The sequence below is a fragment of the Ammospiza nelsoni genome, chromosome 3 (genome assembly GCF_027579445.1).
Source record: "Ammospiza nelsoni isolate bAmmNel1 chromosome 3, bAmmNel1.pri, whole genome shotgun sequence".
Lineage (NCBI taxonomy): Eukaryota > Metazoa > Chordata > Aves > Passeriformes > Passerellidae > Ammospiza > Ammospiza nelsoni.
Window position 1 is genome coordinate 97,430,041 of NC_080635.1, and position 14,945 is coordinate 97,444,985.

Here is a 14,945-nt window from a genome sequence, read left to right on the forward strand (position 1 = left end):
GTGTGACAGCTCACATATGTAAAGAAATCTGACTGTGTGAATATTCACAGAATTAGGTCACTGAGGTACAAATCACATCTGAGACCATCAGGTTTAGTTCATGGGAGCAAATTAGTGCAGCCAGAGAGCAATTCAGAACACCAAATTTAGGCTCTTGGTCAGACCTTCTTTTAAAATTCATTGTGATAAAGGGTACTCATCTTTTGCATGTACAGTTAGCCTGTACTCATATTCTTTAACCCTTAAGTTGCACAAATGGCAGCACTGGGTGTTTGCCACACATAGTAACGGCAACATGAGCAAAACTGAAGAATATCATGCACACTTACATAAACATACAACTTAATAGATTTAAAAATGTACCTTTTCTCCTTTGGGACCAGCCACACCAGGACTACCAGGGTCGCCTTTCAGTCCCTGGGCAAAACGAGAAATGCATATTTGTTGTTATCTGTGAAAAATTCTGGGATGAAATCCTGTAGCACTGTGAAGTAATATACACTAAACAAATAGGCCTTAGAATTCTATCACATTATTAATGCTATCTCAAAATTCTTTATTTTCATTATTTTGTCAACAGACACATATCTATCAGAGACCACATGTGTCTTCAATACATAATTAAACATACAGAGCCATTCTACTTTATTGTGCCCCATTTTGGTAAGTAGTGAGAGGAAATGCAAAGTTGTTCTGCAGTCTTGCATGGCCAAAAATTATAAAATAGAATATCAGAGAAGGTGCTAGTACATTCACTTGAACTCTGCTAAAATTGGGAAAGAGGCAGAGGTGGACAGAGACCTGCAGATTTTATGTTTTAAGTAGCAGTGCTAAACTGATGAGCTCCAGGAAAGTACAGCTCAGAGCTGCTGCACATCTTCCAACACTCATTTTCACCAGTGTTCACAAAGGCAATTGGAGAAATAATTGATTTCCTTCATACCTCCTTCTTCAGTTCTGCCTTCAAGAGACAAGCAATTAGTACTGCCCAGCCTTACACCTTGCATACACAGCCATTTCACACTCCCAGGATCAGAGTGGTTTGGGTTGGGACGGACTCCTCAAACAGGGACATTGGCAACTGGATCAGGCTGCTCAGAGTCCTATCCAACCCACTCATTAATGTTTCCAGGGATCTACAGCCTCTCTGAGAAACCTTTTCCAGTGTTCACCATTTTCACTGTAAACTGTTTCCTACTTACGCCTAGTCTGAATCTACCCTCTACAATATCTCCTATACAACTCTTCGACTAAGAAGTTCTCACCAGAAGCACCCAAAAAATCCCCACAAAATATCTTTAGTACCCAGCACACAATCTTTATTGTCTTCTCCTTGCTGCAGAACAAATGGGAAAATGAGGGATTTCAAAATAGGCCCAGCAAATTCAAGCCATTCTACAGCAATGAATGAACTTAATTATCATGCTGTACCACGCTATCAGGAATTCATTTTTATTTAAGCTAAGAGATTTGTCTTGTGTCTTCTCTCTGACCGCTGCTTTAGTGGCATGAGAGACTGTGTATATTGAAAGTCAGAGACACCTCTACAAGTTCAAAGATTTTACTTAGAAATGAAATGGCAACAATGGAGAATACAAGACCAAATTATAATAAGATGCTCCACAAATAGACCACCATATTTATTATTCTGGAGGTTAAATAGGTCACGGGTAGAAAAAAGTCATTTACATCTGAATTAGGGTTTACAAACTAAAGTTCTTCCCAGCTCCCTTTTTGTCCTTGCAAACTCTCTTCCTCAGTTTGCAATTATTAGGAAGATAGAGACAACTGGCACGAAAATGGTAACTAACATCTGTGCCTTGGTGGGTACAGAAACATGAAATCAATGAGTGTTCTAAATACTGCGTATTTGTGCAACTTCACTTCCTGCTAAAATTACATTAATTCACCATCTGGAAGGAACATCATTTAGAACTATATGAGCATTTAAGTACCCACTTTGGATTAAATTTGTGGTTGTTGTAAATACCCCTGATTTAGCTTTGATTTGTTCTTTATTAAGCTTGCCAAATATGTAATAGTTAAATCAGAAGTAGTTTTGCTGTTTGAACTTAAAAAATGTAATAGGCAGATGGATTCAAAAGCCAAGCCAAAAAATTGCTTTCTTTTTACAATCTGCATATTTATGACATAGCTTTAATATTGTCTCCATTTGCTACATTTTACTTTCAACCTCCTTCTGAAAGAATGCATAAAACACAACCAATCCATATATTTAAAGCCATTTAAGGGATTTTTCAGGTATGCAAACTGTATGGATTTGGTTCAAAATCAATACTAGCAAATCTGCCATGGAACAATAGTTATGAGTTTAGGAATTAGCTCTTAGGCTCTATGTTTACAGAAGATAAAAGATAAGGCTAAAAAAAATCTGCAACTCACAGATGGTGACATATATCTGTGTGTCTCTACTGAATAGAAAATGCAACTGCAGATGAAAGATGCTGAGCCTGAGCCATGCACTTTCAAACTACGAACCTTATTTTTTTCTAATTGCTGTGTTTAAAGCTTTTGGCAGTGTATCTGCAAGGGCACCTTAGTGAGGTGTGCAGTCTGGCAGCTACTGCAGAGATGATGACCTCAAACAAATACAATTGACCTCAAATAAAAAGGACAAGGGGAAACTACATGTTTTACAGAAAACCTTACAGTGTTTGAAGGAGGATTTTAAAGGACCCAGTGTTATAGGCCCATTATAAGTATTTCTGGTTTGCCTAGACATTATATATGCATGTAAAAATATTATAGACTTAGTAAGTTCCAGACACAGTGAATGCTTGCAAAAAAACACATCTGGGAATGCCTATTCTTCCCTTCAGTCACCCTTTTGAAGCTGCTGAGAGGTTCAGCTGCTGGCTCACTGTCCCTGAAATGCCATAAGAAGAAAGGATTCCTGTGCTAAGTCAAATCTGCACCCCCTTTAACACAGTACAGTAGGGTATCCTGTCTCTGGCAGAGGCCAGAACAGGATGCTTCAGTAAAATGAATGTGGTTATCTAAACAGATACAATTTGGATGATTTTACATCAAGCCTTAAGTTAGAAAAGCTCATTTTCTGCAATGTTTTAGGAGAACAAGATCAGTTTTAAAAAGAAACAAATTTCTATTGATCTAAGGGGTCTATTGACCCCTTAAGTTAGAAAAGCTCATTTTCTGCAATATTTTAGGAGAACAAGGTCAGTTTTAAAAACAAACAAATTTCTAGTGATCTAAGGGGGTTACCAGATTTGCCAGACATTTAGGAACAGATTAAAAATTCCTCCTATAACAGAGAGTTAATTAATTGGGTATTGAATTCTATCCCAGTCTAATTCTAGCTTTTTGGGACCGATATAAGAATATACATTTATGAGTTCATGAACAGTCTTCAGCTGAAGCATTTTATCCTCTGAAAGGACTACAGCTTGGTCTTTTTACAGATCATGATAAATTTACATTATGGCTCCTTTATGAAGGAGGAAACCAAAATGTAAAGCAAGCATTAGAATATGTATATACAAGGCCAATTCAAGCTAAAAAGATAACAATACTGGAAATAGCAAAAATGAGAAATGTTCTAAATACGTATATAAAATAAGACTGATAAATGTAATGCAATTTCCAACCAACAGAGAAATTACTGGGACAAGTATATCACAAATATCTGTAAGGGTGTGAGTTGGGGTCAATAAGGGAAAGATTAAATTAGAGGCAGTGTTTTTGTTTGGAGAGGATGACAATGGTACTTCTTCTGGTGGAATGAATGAAAAACTGATAAAACAGGTAAAATGTATCACCAGCTGACACCAGGTACTTTTCTCAATGAAAAATTGCAAAGATCAGCTGAACCCCAACCAGAGGACTCCAGCGGCTCCTTGCAGGAGCCAAATGTTGCCTATTGGAATTGCACCTATTTGTACAGCATAAACTGTGCTGCACACATGTGGCAATGGAAAATGCAGTCAGACTGCAATCATATATTCAGGAGAACAGGTTTTCAACTCTAAAAGATACCTTTTGGGGAAAACATAATTTGTTATTTGCAATCCCGTGGCCTTCATTAGAATGGTTCAATGTCACATCAGGGGGAAATCTCCTAGAACAATACATATTATCTAATGTACTGGAAATAGAGTACACAACCCAACAATTTAACAACAATGTGAACCCCATTATTACAGATCAGATCAGTTATCTCTACTGAGTAACAGAGCTTGGGAATACTCTAAGAGCAGAAATACATTTCATGCACAGACCAGCCTTAAAATCTAAGTTAACAACATCTTCAAAGTCAGGTGCACAATGCCAACCTGGATATGCTGGGATAACTTTCCTAATTTAGCAAAGTGTTTTCATAGCTCCAAACAATATACTTTTTTTCAGTTTATGTCTCAGGTATTTAAAATACTGACAGTGCTCTTTTCTCATTAATGGAATTCCAAAACTTCAAAGTTATATATTACTAGAATTCACTGGACCCTAAATTAAATCTACTATCTTCTAATACTTTTGTTCCTAGCAGAATTCTCAGACTCTAGATATAAACAAAAATCATAACCAACTTCGCATTTTTAAACAATAGGATAATTCTCTTCCTATTCAGGTATTTCCTTGCAATGCTAATACTAAGAGAGTTCAAGATTAAACAGACAGGTCCTGAGGGTGTGAAGGTAAACAACTATTGCTATTACAAGATGCAGGATCCCTTTAAAAATTATCATACTTCTGATTACCTTTTCCCACAAGCATAAAAATTAAAAAGGTCTATTATGTTTTCCATCTTTCCATGGAAAACCTGGGATTCTTTTATTGCTTATTGAACTTAAGAGCTTCATCTTTTGACATCAGGTATGTAAAGAATTAAATTTTATGTAGGAAAGTTTTAGAGAAGTCACTTATGGTATTACCTCCCCCAGCAAGAGACATAAAAATAATCAGTTAAACACTTGCTTTAATATATATACTAGATTTTAATTTTAGATTTAACTTTTTTTTCCCCACTTACAAGAAAGACACTATTCCTCTACCAGCTATGCATGACACATGCTGACAGATATGATAAAACTTGCTGTTTTGACTTACTTTTGCTGAAGGATTTAATTTATGTCAGAAAATAGTAATTGGCAGTATCCCATGGCATTCATTCCTACCTGCACCAGTGATCAAGGAAACAACATGACTCAAAAAAAGTCTAAAAGTTTCTGTGATAAAGATCTTCTTTTCACTTCAGATCAACAGGCAGACATATGGATATAACAGAGAACATATTCCACAGATAGCTTCATGGATATCTATATTGCAAATTTATCCTCATTCCACACAGGCTATGTGTGTTTTTAAAATATTTTTCCAGATAGTGTCTCTATAGGTGCTGTCCACCTGTTACAGTGGACAGCATTATTACCAAATCACAGAATCATTAAGGTTTGAAAAGACTTCCAAGATCATCAAGTCCAACCTTTCACTGATAACCACCTTGTCAACTCGACCAGACAACTCATAACTCCTCAGTTATAAAAGCAGACAAGTCACACACCCAACTGTAAAACAAAATATCCACAAGAATGTTGAAGGGAAACAACATCTTAAAAAAATCACAGGATTTTAGTGGCAGCAATGTGTCACCTGAGTTTAATGTCAAGTGGCTAAAAGAGTCTCAAGGATGAAAGAGATACTATTCAATACCTGCTTAGAGACATGGACATGTACTACAGGAACTCTATTAGTAATATATTAAGTTATTTATAGCTACTCCTTAGGAAACTAAAAACAATGGCAACCACAGTCGTAGTATTTATAGCAAGTATTCATGTTGTCAGATGGATTTTGAATAATGTCCCAGGCTGGGACACAGCATTGTAGAACTTGGCTCAGATTACTGGAGAGATAAACTGGGAGATGTGCAGAACATTCAGATATATTCACAGTTCCCGCCTCAAAACCTGGTTCTCAATGAGATTAACTGAGCCAGTTAGCATGAGTGAGAGAAGAGGAAATTAAAACTTTCTAGGTATTTCATCACTACAGCCTAGACTCCAAACCAGGTCTGGCTTCCCCTCTGTCATGCTACTTCTTTCTAGCAAGAACTTTCTGTACAGCTAAGAAAACACAACTTAGCAACAGCAAGCAAAAGTTTTCTGTGACACCTACTTTTCTGATTTTGATTAAAATACATTCAAATATGTTTCTACCATTTGTTCAAGAAAAAAATGTTCAGTCATTATCTTCAAGTTCTTTAGAGGATGGAAACCCTCACTCCCCCAGGCAGAGACAACACCTGCCAGAAGGCAGTGCCTCTAGCTTTAAGTGTTTTCAGGCTGCTTTTATACAGCACTGCAAATTATACCAATGTAAGTAGATTTACTTGATTATTGCAGAAATATCAGATGCTACATTTCTGCTTGCAGAGCAAGTTAGAGAGACACTTAGAAAGTAAGAGTCAATGATACATAGACCTGTAAATTTAAAGACTGATATCTCTATGTAGAGTGATAACTGAATTCAAAGCATCTTATGTAAGCATTACTAAAAGAGAATTATGTGTGGTTTCAAACAATACAATGTTATACTGCCATATGCAGTTTTACTTCAGTTTTAATGTTTTAATGACAGTTTCCATAATAATAATCTACCATTTACTGACACATTGCAACAGTTCAGTAAATATTCAAAAATATGAATGTTCAGTATTTTTCACTTTCATAGTGCCACTATGTTAAATATGCCCAAGAGTTAATTAGATCCTTGGTATACCTTACTCTTCCTAAAAGGTTGATGGAACAAGATCTCATGTAGTAAAGAAGATCATGTAAGAACAACACAGAAATGTCACTAGAGCTATGGAAAGAAACACAGATGTGTTTTTTCCATGCTGTCAGCATATATGTATGTATGAGAGAAGGATATGGTTCACCTTTACAGACAGACAGGCTACAAGAGAATACCTCTACAAATACCTAAATGTAGTTTCAGCTTAGTACACAGTGCATGTTGTCACATGAAGGACATCCACTTAAAAATAGCCTGATTTACCCAGGATTAAATTATAATTACCTAAAACAGGAAAAATATTTTATGGTTACAGTGTGCATGGAAAGTCAGGTGATGTAAAGAGTGTCATAATTTCATAGCCCATGTTACTGCATTTTCAGTACCTCCATCTAGACTGCCATAGTATTTTTGTGTTAAATGCTGACCCTTATATTCCTTTGGAAAAGCTGCTTTAAAAAGTATTACTGAATGTTTTTTCCAACTCCTGTATCTGGATTCTACTTCTAATGTCAGTCATTCCCCATCTGGGAGATGCTCTCTGCCTTCAACAGAAATGCTTTGCACCTGTAGAGCCAATATCATCCAGCATTAAAACCTAAAGCCAGGGTAACCCCCATCAAGGCCAAGAGGGAGAAGGACAGGAAGAGGGTATAAAGCAAACTTCATCAACAGGAATACCCAATTTCTAAATCCATCACTCTACCTACATAAAGTCTGAATTGCATTTCTTACCCACCCATCCAGAAGTTTGTGACTTGACTGTTTCACTATTGTTCCATTTACCTCTGCTCCAGGAAGGCCTTCTGGTCCTGGTTCTCCTTTATCTCCTTTTTCACCCTAAAAGAATTAATATTTATTTTATTATATATACTCATGGCACATAATAACCCACAATACTTTTAACAGCAAAAATATTTTACCATTCTGGTCTGTTCTACATGTATATTTCTGGATGCACAAGCAAATCTATTCCTCACATTCCAAAAGAAATTCTTTCCAAAGAAATGTCCCAAAAAAATGTCTAGCACTCTGATAGGTACAGTTCTCTGTACTTCATCGTGTCATTGAACATCCATAAAGACTCCCCACAGTGTCTTGTTGTTTCTTGTTGTTTTTCAAAAAGATGGTGGTGAAACAAAAATTTACACAAGGAAACAGTTTAGTTTTTGAAAATCATAATCTTAATATTGCATTATTTTTTTCATTCTGAGATGCAGTTTTCTTATCAGATGCTTAAAGTAAGTGTTTATTTACAAGGTCCTCAATATTATTATTTGTCTTTGACCCATCTGGTATATGGTTCACTATTTGCATATGAAAAATGGAAAAAACTTTTGTTCTGAAAATTTTCTTACAAGTATGAATATGAACAACATGATTAATCAAAAGAAAAAAAATGGTGGGAAGGTTCCTTCAGTATTGACTATAGCTGGTTCCTGAGTTTGCTCATGAAACACTGACTATAAAACACAATAATCTTTTTAGAATACATGAAAGAATTCAGTTCCATATTAACTCTAACAGCCATACTATCCTAGTTAAGACATATTTTATCAAAGTGAATAAAATACACCTGCTAAAGAAGGATAATTTAAGAGAAAATACCTCCCAGAAGCAACAAGCTTGAAGAGCTCTACAATTGAATCTCTGACCCTAAAATGAAGCTTGTCAAATCAAAATAAGTAACCATAAAGTAACATAATTCTGATGGAAGTGCAAGGACTGACTTAATTAGAGTCTAAACTCTTCACATAAACCAAAGAAAACAAAGAGCTCTTCACCAAATTTCCATTATCTCCAGGGGACTACATTTGTCTGAGCAGAACCTATTCATTATATCAGCATCGTCTTCCTAACTCTGTTAGGTAAATGGCATTGAGCTGAGATCGTTCAGCTAACTGCATTTGTGACACAGCCCTGATTCAGAGCTATTTCTCCCATGGCAATGACAGAGGGCTTTTCATCTAATAATCAGTTTTGCAAAATGAGTGTATGAGCTTTGTTGAACAACTGAAGCCTCCTAACAAATTAGCAGCAGCAAACTGTGAATTTAATAATCCCACTCCCAAGATGGCTTTGCTGATTCATTTTTTCCATTTTAATACATCTTGTTGATAAGAAACTTAATGCTACATGATAGTTTGAATCATATATATACATGAGGTTTTCCCTCAAGTATTCCCTTTCTTACTGGTCAAAAAAAACCTCCACCACATAAATCTGTGCATTTACTGCAAAGTTCAAATGACACCAAACAGTTATAGGAATTTAACACTTATTATTTTAGTATGTTTAAACTATAGAGTCCTCTTTGTTCTATGGATTAAGACACTGGTTGAGAGAGTAATTTTCTTTCACTGTCAGTTTAAAAAAAAACCCAGTTGAAATCCCAGGCGTACTGTTCTTTTTAAATAGCTCACTTAAACTTTTAGAACTGCAAAAGTGACATTTTACTTTTCATCACCGTGACATACTGAACACTTAATACTGCTTTCATGGTATTTCAACTAGAATCAGTTACACTGCTGCAATCTTGCAACAGTTATAAAGGTACACTCACATATTTGACATAATATGTCCTTATGTGAATGCATTTTTAGAAGATTTATAAATTTATGGAGCTAGTTTTTTATCCTATGGCTTGTATATCTGCTTTCACTTTAAGAAGAATGATGCAAATATGTACAGATTTGCTTCAGAAGTAGTAGCATCCTGTAAATGCCTTGATGCATAGGTGGAAACCTACGGAGAAAGTTTCTTGTCATAATTTTTAATGTAACATCTTCATTGCCATAAAAAGCTAAACAGAGAGCCTAGCTAAAAGATGCCTGTTTCCTCAGCCTCAGTTATCATTTGCCTGGCTGTGAGATGAGCAGTACGTGTTGGTGAACGTGCCTTTTCCTCTCCAGCAGGCAGACAGTGACTTCAAAATGCCACCAGGCAGCTCTAGACACACAAGTGTGGCTGGTGAGTGCAGGGAAGAAAGAAACCCCCCATTCCTTATGGTTTACACAATATTTGGGTTTAAGATGTTTCTCAGTTTCTTTGACAAAATGATAAAAAGCACCCCCTGTTAATGAGCCTTGGACCTCTGCAGAGGCTCTGGCTTTCTGCCAGGTATGCAACTTTACATGAACATACCAATTTTTTAATGGAGTACACAATTTGTACTTGCCAAGCCTATCATATGGAATGTCCATGTTCTCTGTGAAGCCAGAATGCAAGCCAAACAGAGGTCCAATTTCTACAATTTATTCTCACAAGATCTGAGCCAAGTCATATTCATTTCTGTCTTTATGAAGCACACTATACTGCATAATTACCAGCTTCAAATCTAGCCAATTTGCAGAGTTGCTGAAGCCACTCTGCAGTGTAGAAGAGGCTGTTAATAATCAACATTATGGCTTTGTGGCAATGTACCTTACAGATTACCAAAAAGAGAGAAAAATGTGTTAATGTCACTTTATATGAAGTGCTCCTGCCTGCTTATACTACATTCAGATGAGACAATTAAAGACTATTTATTGCAAAAACAGGATGACAAAACTATGAAAGCATCAAACCTTTTTTATTAGTTAACTAAAACAAACCCAGTGTAACACTGAATTATTTTTTTTCTTCGGGTGAATTCTGCATTCCATTACCCCGATGGAACAAGCTGACAGGGTTGCTCCAGAACAACTGCTGGGAGGGATTCACTCTGCTGTGTGTAATGGTGGATGCACTGAATTCAGTGATAGCATTCTTTAATTAGGGCCAGGGGTACATCCACAGCCTCTGCAAAATGAGAGTACCAGCCTCCAACTCACTTGTCCACTTTAAGATTGCCCCATTTTCCTTGCACACTATTTCCCCCATGTTAGAATGGCAAAGAAATAGATTTGGAAATAAAATACATTAAGACCTAAAAATTGAACTAAAAAGATAAACATTTTTCTGCAACAGTGCACTGTTAATTATATAAATAAGGAATTCCTGGTATCAGTTTTTGGAAGAATTTTAAAGTGCCATTGTTAATTAACACTTGCTGAATTACTCTCCAAAGTACACAAGCTATATAATACCACAAAGTCAGTGTGGACACCTTATAATTTTTAGCCTCTGAAACTCCATGATTTTACCTACATATCTTTAAGACAGTTATGATTTGTCATTTTGTAATACTTTTTTTCCTGTTATGTTACAGATCGGTCTCAGCAGAATGTTCTACATGAATTTTATTTTCTTGTGACCACTTTTCCATAGCTTGTTTTAAACTGATCTCAGCTCATAATAATGCTTATTGATTTTTCTTGAATAAGTTATGAATGAAAAAGAATCTACACCTTCAGTTATAACAAACCCAGCCTTTGTTTCTTTCTGATTTTCTGACAGATGTCTGAAGAGCTAGGGTTATGAAGAGCTCCACCCCAATAATAATCTTACTGCCTGATGTGTAAATCTTCACAGAATATGGGGTGGTATGCTTTAGGAAAGGGGCAATACACAGGGTGAAGCACCTCAGGAATGCTGAGAGATTATACCATTTAAAAGGAGTGGAAAGCAAGGCAAACTAATGATTTTGACTCAGTTTAGTCTGGGAGGTACTATGCAAGGAAATAGAAGAGTGACACATGAAGCTCATTTCCAAAGACTGTAACCCTGTAGCACATAGGAGTATTTCTTAAGCAGGATCAGAAGGGGACAGCATAATACATTGCAGAAATACACTTCTATTATAGAAAACAAAAATCAACAGAGATGATCAGGAAGGATGTCACCTTGAAGCCCGTGTCTTCCCAAGCCCATATATTTAGGATAATCAGACAAAGCAATAAATCAGGAGATCCCAAACTTCATAGAGATCAGACAGCTCAGTAGACACACTTATCAAGAAACAATGACCAAAAATCTGCTGATTCCAAACTCTGCCTTTGCTGTCTTGTACCAGAGTCCTAAATAAGTGTTGTGCCTGAACATACTGGATACCATGTCAGGAAAAAGATCTTTCCATCCTGCTTTTTTTACATAGACTGAGCAATACTGACAATATTCACAATGGTTAATTACTGCTTGTTGTCACATGTCACATTCCTTAACAAGCTCTAAGCACTTTTAACCAGAGAGGCCATATAAAGGCAAATAACCACCTCAACTAAAGGCAAAACCTTAGGCACAGAACAATCTGAATTCAGGCCAGCCCAAGGATCCAAAGCTGCACCAATGAACTGCCTCATTCTGTCAGCAGGAATAAGGCAGCCATCCGTTTTTATTCTTTGTAGTAAAACCTTAAAATGCAAAATTATTTGGATCAGTTAGAACAGCAAACAAAGAAAAAACCAACCCAAAAAACCCCAACTCAAACCCTAAGTAGAAGTTTCAGTGTAGTGCTCTCCAATGGAGATATCCAATGCACAGAGAACAAGAATAACCCCTGGAGCAATACTGCAGAAAAGTATCTGGATATTGTCGTGGATCACATAATACATGGAAATCTGTAACACAAAGACATTTTTAAAAGGCTAAACTCCATTCTCCATTTGTAGAATGTAAGCTGAAAAAACCCAGCTATTCTGGCTTACTTGCCACTGATGAGAAAAGTGAAAAATAACACCTAGTTCAGGGCATCACATTTTTCTGCTCTTCTCCAAGCTAGAATGACAGAAAGTGTGAAAAATAGTTAGGAGGTAAGAATGAACACAGGACATGCTGATGGATCTCAAGTATGGGAAAAAATGTTCTAAGTGGGACATCAAGGTTTCTATACTGACAATACAAATAATAGATTTCATTTCAAATGGGGTGCGGGGGGTGGAATTTGTGTTAAAAAGGCAAAGAAGTACTGTAATGACCTAAGATTAGAATGAATTTGCCTAAACTGTAGATTTTGCTTGAGAATGCTCTAAGCAGACTTGATGATTCTCCATGCATTGTATGTGCATCTTCCTGTAGGTGAGGCAGATACAGCCCTGAACACTATTTCAGGATAACATTTCCTCCCCACTCATCCCCACTGCTCCAGGGTTCTGCTATGATTGCTCTCTCTTAAAAATGTGTCAAAGTCACATGCTGAAATAGTTTTGGCTTTTCTTAGGATGATGTCCTTGCTGAGTGAAGATTACAGTGTTTGCAGGTACCTGTCTTAAGGAGTCAAAGCTCTCTCATTTAGCAATGTCTCCTTTTATCATAAAGATGTTGAAAGAGAGACAAACATTAATACAAATGTCACAATATACAAAATAACAATATGATCGAGATGTTTGCTCTGTCCATGAGCCATTACTGCCAAGCACAATGACTGAATGAGTTCAGAGACACAGAACAGCAATTAAAATTAAACCAAATAACACTGGCAAAAACAGGAGTACACTGATAAAAATATTCTGAAGAGCTAGCAATCTCTTTGTATTGAAGGACTGCATGCACATTCATTCAAGTAGTTTAGGTATACATTCTTTCTCACACATTCCTTATGAAAGTTCAACTCTCCCATGGCAGCATCCACAAACACTGATTTCTAAAACAGTCTATTAATTCCATGGCACCCTGACAGGCAATTAAGTGCCTCAGTCACAGTCCTATTGAAAACTCTTATAACATAGGCCACAGAACTATGCTTGAGAACCAAGCCTTAAGTAATGTCCAATTTTATTATTTCACAACTAGAAAATGCCACAGCAAGGCTACCAGCAATGCCTTATTGAAAAGACAGGTGAAGATTCCTATGATCTCTTAATGTGTTCCTTACTAAATCTCATCTTGGTTATTATCTTCAGTGTAACTCTCTCCTGGGAAAATCTAAGAGATTGCCTAACATTCCCTAGGGCTGACCAGAGCCATTGAAGATCACTAACAAAATGAATACTAAAAGGGATTCAAATGTACTGTGGCAAGTGGAAAAGATAAGATACACAGAACACCTTTTCATCTAAGAGATTTGGTAAGGTAAAAGAAACATAAAGACACAACTTCATTCCTCTGGGTAATAGATACTAGCCAGCATAAGAAAAAAAATACTGAGATTCTGGCTAACTCTTGCTTGCTACAATGTATGCAAATCTAATCACAATCACATATTTAGTTTTTTTCAATAATAAATGTCCCAACATAAATAATTAATGACCTAATCATGCTTAAGATGCTCACACTGGCTTTTCTTTCTGCCACATGAAATTTAGATTTTTTATTTTGCAAACTTTCCTTTGCATGCTATCCTGCCACAGCTCATGCTGTCATGACCATTTCAATTTCTTTTTTCTTTTCCTTTAAACCTTTCAATGTCAAGGAGAAAAATTCTAATAAAATCAACAACCAAAACTCCATTCTTTATGGTAATTATTTGATCATCTATTCCCAGCCCTAACTTGATAGAAAAATTCTTAACCCAATATTAAAGCTTTATTCATAGAAATAAGAAAAATATTACAACCTAAAGCATGAAAGAATCTGAAAGCAGAGTTTCAATCTCCTAGATAATAAGTATTCTTAACATTCACTTGAATATATTAATACTCTCTTCAGAAAGTATCATCAGTCAAGCAAAATGTGTTTATAAGGAAGAGTCACAAAGCTTTTTCATGGTGATCTTAATTTTCAAACCATACTTTGTACTTCTGTGCAAAAACTTCAGCGGGTGCAAACAGTAGTCCAACTCCTCAGAAAAACCCAGAATATATTTTAAAACTCAAAATCCATCATTCTGAATATTAATGAATATTCTATTCTTTACTCACTCCATCTCGCTGAGCTCTGCAATAAATTTCACACACCGAATACCATTCCAGTTTAAAAATTGGTGTACTACATATAATTTATTGTGCTATACCTTTCCTCATAACCCAAAAGCAAAAGCCTTTCTAAACTATAAAGACTCCTGAATTCAGTCAGACAACTCATATATGTATCTTTCCATGCAGAGGCCATAAAGGGAACACTCATGGTCCAGTCTTTCTCTCCTTCTACAGTGTCTCTGGCTAATCTCATCTGCAAATATAAAATCAACAATCATTTCTGTGAGTCATCAGTTACATCCAGACTTGACTACTCGCCAAGAGCACATCTTAACTTTCCAGTGCTTCATATCTAATCTATGTTTGAATTGTTTTAAATATTTCTTTCAACATTTTTTACTTGAGGAAGTTTCCTCTTTTTGTCACTGTGAAAAACACTAATTCTCTGGGTCAGGAAGAACTGGA

The 14,945-nt window shown here is 36.2% G+C and overlaps 1 protein-coding gene across 1 annotated transcript in view; it reads right to left on the reverse strand.

The window, feature by feature from the left end:
- COL19A1 (collagen type XIX alpha 1 chain) overlaps positions 1-14,945 on the reverse strand; it is a 179,437-nt gene that overhangs the window by 86,551 nt on the left and 77,941 nt on the right. Inside the window, exons 12-13 of the mRNA XM_059468666.1 lie at positions 7,555-7,608; positions 364-417 (exon numbers count right to left, since the gene is read on the reverse strand). Coding sequence (XP_059324649.1) covers positions 364-417; positions 7,555-7,608 — 108 coding nt within the window. The remainder of the gene's footprint in view (positions 1-363; positions 418-7,554; positions 7,609-14,945) is intronic.